This window comes from Rosa rugosa, chromosome 5 (assembly GCF_958449725.1).
Source record: "Rosa rugosa chromosome 5, drRosRugo1.1, whole genome shotgun sequence".
NCBI classification, from domain to species: Eukaryota; Viridiplantae; Streptophyta; class Magnoliopsida; order Rosales; family Rosaceae; genus Rosa; species Rosa rugosa.
In genome coordinates this window covers 26,440,545-26,448,656 of record NC_084824.1, presented here as the reverse complement: position 1 = coordinate 26,448,656, position 8,112 = coordinate 26,440,545, and the positions used below count along the sequence as shown (strand labels likewise).

General features: G+C 41.1%; 2 protein-coding genes across 2 annotated transcripts; both read right to left on the bottom strand.

The window, feature by feature from the left end:
- Positions 1 to 435: 435 nt before the first annotated feature.
- LOC133711453 (uncharacterized) lies at positions 436 to 1,179 on the bottom strand. Its single transcript, XM_062137575.1, has one exon. The coding sequence runs from the start codon at positions 1,177 to 1,179 to the stop codon at positions 436 to 438; it is 744 nt and encodes a 247-aa protein (XP_061993559.1).
- Positions 1,180 to 3,835: 2,656 nt separating this feature from the next.
- LOC133711452 (uncharacterized) lies at positions 3,836 to 7,264 on the bottom strand. Its single transcript, XM_062137574.1, has 7 exons — positions 7,253 to 7,264; positions 7,033 to 7,052; positions 6,461 to 6,922; positions 6,198 to 6,394; positions 5,144 to 5,893; positions 4,908 to 5,026; positions 3,836 to 3,886 (listed from the first exon to the last, which is right to left on the bottom strand). Exons 1-7 carry the CDS (start codon positions 7,262 to 7,264, stop codon positions 3,836 to 3,838), a joined length of 1,611 nt encoding a protein of 536 aa, XP_061993558.1.
- Between the last annotated feature and the right edge of the window lie 848 nt (positions 7,265 to 8,112).

Sequence of the window (8,112 nt, the reverse complement as noted above, 5' to 3'; positions counted from 1 at the left end):
CATCATTACTTCCGCAGGCACAAGCATGCCTCCTGGTGCTTCTATCAATCCCAACGACTTTGCAGTAAAACGCATAGCAGGGATCTTCACCTTTTTGAGAGGCATGCTAGGATCTCCCTTCCTCTCAAGTCCATCATTCAGCAGGAATTTTAGTTTCTTTGGAGAAGCAAAGGGTGAAGAAGGTCTACCTCGCTTTAACGATTCCTGTGACTCCTTTTCTTGGGGCAGAACCTGCGCTTCGTCAAAAGGGACCAGTGCAAGTGCCTTATCACTTTCCTCAGAATTTTTTAGCTGTGCACTGTGAAGAATCACCAGTTTCCGCTGTTTTGTGACATCTTTGGTGCCAAAGAGATTGCGAGCCAGTGGTGGCAAAATCGGGGTTTGTATGCCCTTGAAACGAAAAGTCCCATTGTGAAACATGCCATTTGCAACACTCTAAAAAGGGTTAGGCAGATCCAATTTTGTTCCTTCTTTCATTTGCTCATCCTGCAGTAGGTCAGACTGGGCTGCCATCCGACATGTACCATTCTCGTGAAGGATTAAGTGACACATCTGACAGACTCCATTCAGATTTTCAAAGAAATAAGATATCTCCTCCACAATGCCAGGAGCTAACTTTAGAGTTCTTTTTAGGAAGAAAGGTCTAGAGATCTCATGGGAGACGCGAACCCTAATGTTGCCAGTATTGTCAAAGAGCTTCTTGTCAATATCAAGAAATTTACCAGCCACGGATGCCACGTTGATAATGGTTTGTTTCACCTCCAACGCGGGCGGGATATTTTCGATCCGGACCCAAAAGAAGAGAGAGTCCATCTTCAACGCACCGGGAGCCATTAGACCATCATACTCCTGTATAATCATCGGTGTACGATTAAAGTACCAGGGTCCTCCCCACAGCACCCTATTTCGATCCTTCCTGAGATCAAACGCAAACACAAAGTTTTTGTGGGCACGTTCCTGGACTTTGAAACGACTATCAAGAACCCACACCCTCTGGAAGTGGCGTTGGAGGTCAGAGGTAGCAAACGGTTTCGCCGTTAGAGGCTTTGCTAGCAGCAAAGATTGGGAGATGCGCTGTGGTGCAGATCCATGCAAACGAGATATGTCTACGACATCCTCCCCCGCCAGAGCCAGGGACGTAGCAAAACTGGCAGTCACCGCATCAATGGAAGAGGCCATTCTGAGAGAGGATCAACAGCGGGAAGGACGATCCCAATGAGCACAAGACAACGACACAGGTCGCTGTATTTAGGTTTAGGGTTTGAGAGCGTCAGAGCGGCGCCTTAGAAGTTGCCAAAAAAATTCTTTGAGAAATAAATTCATTAATATTATTGATTCACCCTAATATCTAAAAAACCACTAGGGATAGTGGGGCAGTAGAAGGGCCTAGTCTGGAACCCCCAAGTCTAGCTTTCGAAACCCCATGAGGCCTTGGGGCCAGCCAGTGGGTGCATTTTGGCCCATGGCGTTCGGAAGGGATTAGTCCGACTCTGCTGGGATACCCCCCGAAGGGTGTGTGTGTTGCTAACTTACTAACGCTAACCTCCCCCAATCAAAAAAAAAAAAAACATCTAAAAAGAAATATAAAAGGGTAAAGTTAGTGTTGCAAGAGTATGATGTGGCAATATATATATTATCTGGAATTGAAAATAAAATTTGTATTTGCTTATATGGCATGACATTTAGAATTTAAGGCCACAAATCTTAGGCCTCATTGAGGCCCCCTATCATTGGCCTTGAGTTTTTATGAATATTAACAATAGTTCTCATATTGGGTCTTATTACAAGAATAATTAAGAGAAGAATGCGGATGACAAAAGTGGTTCCATACTTTATGATCTTATCTTTTTTTTTCTTTTGGGCTGAAGTCACCTTTTCTGTAAGTGTCCCATAGCATCTACAATTCTACATGCTGCACCTTTCAACTTGCAGAATACTATACTTCCCTTTTTGAACTTCAAGGATTGGATGTTGGATCGCGCTCTTACTTTACCACCTGACATTTTTGCGAAATTGTTAATGATCATCTGGGCCATATGGAAAAATCGTAACAATTTTTTATGGAATGGCACTGAGCAATCTGCTCAGGATATTCTATTAAGCAGCTTCACATGGTTGGATGAATTCCAGAAAGCCAGAAACACCAGTCAGCCATCTCCTGTTAAGCAACAAAGACAGCGATGGAAACCGGCTGATAATGGAGCCTTCAAGCTAAATGTAGATGCTGCATTCCTATCTAACCAAACCAGGGGTGGCCTTGGAGGAGTTTTACGCAATGCTTCTGGACAATTTGTCGCGGCTTTTGCTACACCTATTGCTCACACATGCAGCGTCCCCAAAACAATGTGAGTTATATGCTATCCGTGCTGGCCTTGATTTACTTGCCTCACTTCATATTCAAAATGCTATTGTTGAATCCGATTGCATTAAGGCAATAGCGGAAGCCTTGTGCCCAGATCATTCCTTGCTTGCAAACGGAGGTCTTGTTGATGACATTAAGAGAGCTGTAAGAAATTTACCTTCAGTCCAAATCCAGCATGCACCACGTTCTTGTAATATGGTGGCCCATAGGCTTGCAGGTATAGGCTTTGAGGCACAATTTAGCACAGTTTGGCTTGATCATATGCCTAGCTGCATCATAGATGTTCTAAATGCAGATTGTAAACACCTCAATTGAGGGCATTCTTAATGAAAGTTCACATATTCAAAAAAAAAAAAAAGGTTAAAAGAGGCAAAATGTCATCTTAACCTCTGAAATTTATTGAAGAAGAAAAAGAAATACAAGAGGAGGGGGACCAGCTAGAAAATCAAAATCTCCCATACAAAACATAAACAAACTATCGAAACGAAAGTTCGGCATACCTAAATGGTCACTCTGAAATTAAATATTTATGAATTAAAAAATGACAATTTCTTTGATTGCTTATAGGTTTAAGTCATACTCACATCTTCAAATTCTAGATTAGTCTCCGACATATTTGGTAATCATGAATCCGTGATAAATTCACTACCAATCATGCATCAGTTTCTACCATTCAAAACTGAATTTAGCATTCCACACCTAGCTTTTCGCATTTTGAATGACAAACACTTCTTACAATTAAAATGATCTAATAAAGAAGGGGTTTTGTCTATTTACCCCATTTCTAGGGATTTTTTTCCCACTAACCCCATTAAGTTTTTTTAATTCCCTCTTACCCAATACACTCTAAGGGAGTCTTCCCTAATACCCCATTAAGATTTTTTTTTTGTTTTAAATTTTTTTTAATACCATTTTACCCCTCACCCCTTTGTTACTTAGAGAGAGAGAGAAAAACCATATGAGACTTCGCCGGAGCCGATCGCCGGATTCCGGTCACCGGCCACCGGAATCCGGTCACAGGCCGCCGCCCACCGGATTTTTTTGAAAACGTCTATTGCCCCCAATAGAGGAGCAATAGACGTCTATTGCCCAGCAGTGTATTGCCCCCCAATATAAGGACAATAAAGGTCTATTGCCCCCCAATAGACATCTATTGTCTCTCAATAGACGTTTCAATTACCGAAATGGAAACCAATCTTCCTAAAATTACACAAATAAAACTTTGATTAAAGAAAAAAAACGAGGAGATTACATCAATTCAAAACGTCTATTGCCCCCCAATAGACATTTCGGTTACTGAAATGAGAACTAATCTTCCTAAAATTACACAAATAAAACTTTGATTAAAGAAAAAAATGAAGAGATTGTATCAATTCAAAACGTCTATTGTCCTCCAATAGACGTCTATTGCCCCCCAATAGATATTCAAAAATTTAAAAACAAGGAAGAAAATCTAAGATGAGAGTTAGAGCCTTATACCCTATGGGCAGTTTGTACATATGGAGACTTCCTAGACAAAGCAACCTACACAAACAAGCAGAAAGTAAAAGATCAAACATCCAAATATTGCCAAATGAAGTAAATGAACTCATTTATACACACAATTTTTAGAGTGCAAAAGAACCTGAATGCTTGCAGGGCCTCACTCAATAAAGTTAACAAGCTTTCTTTCACGTATCCTCTACAAACTTTCATGAACTTGATTACAGAATACAAGCACTAAATACACCGTCCAAAGAAAATACAAAACAGTAGAAGAGAAACAGAGTGCTTAACATCTAAGGCAAATAAGAAACTCTAGTTCATATATGCACAGACAATTCTAAAACTTGCTACCACGTTCTGAGAATATGCATAGACTTGCAGTCATCTACTACAATTGACTTTCATTTCCCAACAAATTATGGAGGAACCTAAACCTGAATGCTTGGAGGAACCTAATCATCGTTTTCCTCTGCTAGCAGCACCGGAGAACCTTGGTCCAGCGCCGGAGAACCTTGATCTAGCGCCGGAGAGCCTTCATCGACACCGGAGAACCTTGGTCCAACGCTGGAGAACCATGATCGAGCTCCGGAGAGCCCTCGTCGAGCACCGGAGGGGTTGGGTCGAGCGCTGGTGGGCTTGGAACGCCTGAGGGCCTACGTCGAACGCCGGGAGGCCTACGTTGTACCTCGGAGAGGCTGGGTCCAGAGTGCTTGGGTCAAGCGCCGAACGCCGGAAGGGTTGGGTCGAGCGCCGGAGGGGCTGGAACGTTGCCGGAGCTGGAGGTCAGTTGGGGGGAGAGAGAGAGAGAGGAGAGAGAGAGAGATCGGGGATGAGAAAGTGATTACCCAGTGGCAGTATGTAATTTATTAATTAAGCAGAGGGCATAATAGTCATTTCTCTTTAATTTGGGTTAGTAGGAATAAAAATCTGTTGTTGGGGTAAGTGAGATAATTTTAGCTTATTTTGGGGCTTTTGATCAAGAACCCTTCTAAATAATTAGTAAACTACATTACTACTTGCTTATAAACTTACAAAAATGCATAACTAAATAAGTACTTACCCCCTCAAAAGCGCTCAAATTTCTCTCACATCCGGGTGAGCTTGTGGTCAATGAAAGTATCCTTTTAGCCATACTTTGCAATTTTGGTACAAGGTTTCCATAAATATTCCACCACAAAACTAAAAAAAAAAAAAATAAACAAAACAACAACAATTATGAATTAGCCAAACTCCAAAAGCAAAACAAACAAAACAATAACAATTGGCTATATAAAAAAATAAGTTGGTATTTCTTACCTGGATTATAATTGTCATCATTTTGTGCGCATCCCGCCTTAGCCAAAGCTCTTCCAAATCCACCTTCTTTCTTCAAATACTTGTGCAATTCTACATTTGTCACCAAACTTTGAGTTTGAATGTCATCGGGAAAGAATACCTCAACACAAGTGAAGAACCCATCCATGACCACATTATCATTCTCAAAGCTTGGATTGGCATATGTGTAGTAAGGGTTCAAGAGGTAGCCCGCTAAATGCAATGGACTATCAAGTCGATCACGGGCTTTTCCATCAACAATGTCAAGGATTGGAAGATAGTGAACTTCTTGATCTTTGAATGCCATTTTAATCTCCTCTTTGGCTCTAAGTAGTTCTCCATACACAAAGCCCATTGATGGCTTTCTATCCCCATCAACAAGGTGAAGCACCTTGACTAAAGGGGCAAACACCTTCAAGCAAAGACTTACCCCATTCAAAAAAGAAGCACTCAAAGCAATATTCACCGCCGCCTTCCCTTTTACACTCTTTGCATGCTTGCTTTCATTCCATTCATCACTAGTAATCATAGCACTCAACTCATTCTTCTTCTCCATCAAGCTTTGCAAAGTGAGGAAAGCGGTTGCAAATCTAGTGACTCCCGGCCTCACTATATCTCTTTTCTTTGTAAACTTCCTCATCAATGCTAAAGTCTTGTGGTGTGCATAAATATAGATGGTGAAGCACTTTGCCTTCTCAATCACTCCTTTGAATCTAGGTTGGTTGCCAATTCCTTGAAGCATAAGATTCAAGGTGTGAGTTTCATGAAGTCCAAAATATGTTTGGCCTCTTCAACTTCATCAAATCTCCCGCCACCATATTATTTGAAACATTGTCCGTCACCACTTGAACCACATTTTGTGGCCCAATTTCTTCAATGCACTTGTCCACATATTCAAAAATATATGTGCTGGTGTGTGCCTCATCTGATGCTTCCTTAGAAGAAAGAAAAGTTGTGCGTTCCGCACAATTGACACACAAATTCATGATACTTCTTCTTTTCCGGTCGCTCCAAGCATCGGTCATAATAGAGAAACCATTCAAAGCCCACTCTTCTTCTTGCTTCTTCAATGAACTTTTATTTCTCTCTACCTCTTCCTTCAATAATGGCTCCCTTAATTGGTATTGGCTTGGAGGTCGGTAACCCGGGCCAAATTGACCAACCGCTTCGACAAACCTCTTGAAGCTATCACTATCAATGGCATGAAAAGGAATCCCGGCTTCATACACCCATCTAGCCAAGTATTGATGCACACTATGTGTTCTTTACTTGAAAAGTGCATCATTGATATTTTGTTACCTTATCTTCCTACTTCCATCCAATGAAGAATCCGAATCAATGGGGGATGCAAAATGGTCCATAGGCCCAAGAGTATGCGGCTTTCTTGTTGTCCCTTGACTCGCTTCATTGTCTTCATCTCCTTCAAGAATGACTTCTTGCCTCACTTCTGCTTCATGTCTACTCTTTTGTTTCTTCTTAGACTTTGCCTCTTCAATAAAATTCCTGCATTTGGCTATATCCTCATCCGAAGACTTTTTACAAGGATTCATGTTTCCCTTGATGTGGGCAATATGTTGCTTCATTCGATATATTCCACCACTCACCAATTTCCCACACAACTTACACTTCAACCTATCCAAGTTTGAAGCATCCGCCAACTCCGCATACTCCCATCCAATATCACCCGAACCACGCTTTAATGATCTATCCATTGAAGACATTGCATTAGATGCCGAGGAAGATGTAGTGCCCGCTATTATCCTAAACAAGTAAAAACAAATATTCAACAACCATTTCAAATATTCAATTACCAAAATAGATGCAAACAAATATTCAATTACCAAAATAGATGCAAACAAATATTCAATTACCAAATGATCAGAACTGCATGCTGAAATTAAGTTAAAAAAGGAAAAGCATTTAACAATTTTGAAAGTTCAAAACAGATACAGAGCAAGGGCTGCTGGCTAGTAAGCAAAGTAACAAACACCACCATAATGCAAGTATGCAACACACCAATATCATTATAAATCACATATTCAACAAGTATGTCGTGACCTAATTGGCTAGTTCACAATTGTTAAGTCATACCATTTCCTCCATGATATTATAACTAAAAGTTTCAGAATAGGAATCTCAGATAAACACAACTTCTGTTAATCAATAATCAAACAGCAGCATCATTTGAATGACAAACCCAGATAGACATTATCAAAGTCTAAATATATCTAATTCAAGTCGAAAACAGAAGCATATTCAATATCCATTCAATCCAACCAAAAGCAATATTCAATAATCAATAATCATTATTTGAACCAAAAGCAACTAAGCAAGGCAGCAACTTACCCAGAAATTGAAGATTTCTGTATCGATTATATCGGACCAAGAAGGCGACCAGTTGAAGACTTGAAGGCGAGCTCGATACTTGAAATGAAAACCCAGAAATTCATGAAAGAGTTAGAAACAGATCGATTTTGGCGTCATTTCAAAACCCACAACAGATCGATTCAAAACCCAAAAATTCAACTTACCAAATCTGCAATTTAACGATTTCAACCCAGAAATTGGAGAGACGGAGAGATGAGTCAGTCAAGGTCCTCAAGGAGAGAGGTCATGAGGTCGTGCTGCCTTGCCGGAGAGAGGGAGAGAGGCCGTGCCGCGGTGCCGGAGAGAGAGAGAGGAGAGACGGCGACAATAACTTAGGTTTCGACTTTGAACTTTGAGACATCCGGTTCTTACCCCATTTGAGTTTAACTTTAGGAAAAAAAAAACCTAGTTGCACAGCACCCAGGACGACCCGCCTAGGACGCCTACGCGGCCGACTTTCAGCCCAGCGCTCAGCTCAATCGATTAGCCTAAAATCCGTAAGGTATGGAGGCGCCCAGCGCCTAGGCGGCCGCCTAGGCCGATTTTTAGAACCTTGGTATTTATACAGAGAGTTTGAGTCTTAT

Bases quoted from the DNA above. Each gene is read 5' to 3' on its own strand.
- LOC133711452 (XM_062137574.1), bottom strand. The intron at 6,395-6,460 runs GTAACAAAATAT...ATACTTGGCTAG, and splicing joins GATGGAAGTAGGAAGATAAG to ATGGGTGTATGAAGCCGGGA. The intron at 5,894-6,197 runs GTTTCTCTATTA...TTATGCTTCAAG, and splicing joins AGAAGAGTGGGCTTTGAATG to GAATTGGCAACCAACCTAGA.
- LOC133711453 (XM_062137575.1), bottom strand. From the start codon at position 1,179: ATGGCCTCTTCCATTGATGCGGTGACTGCCAGTTTTGCTACGTCCCTG.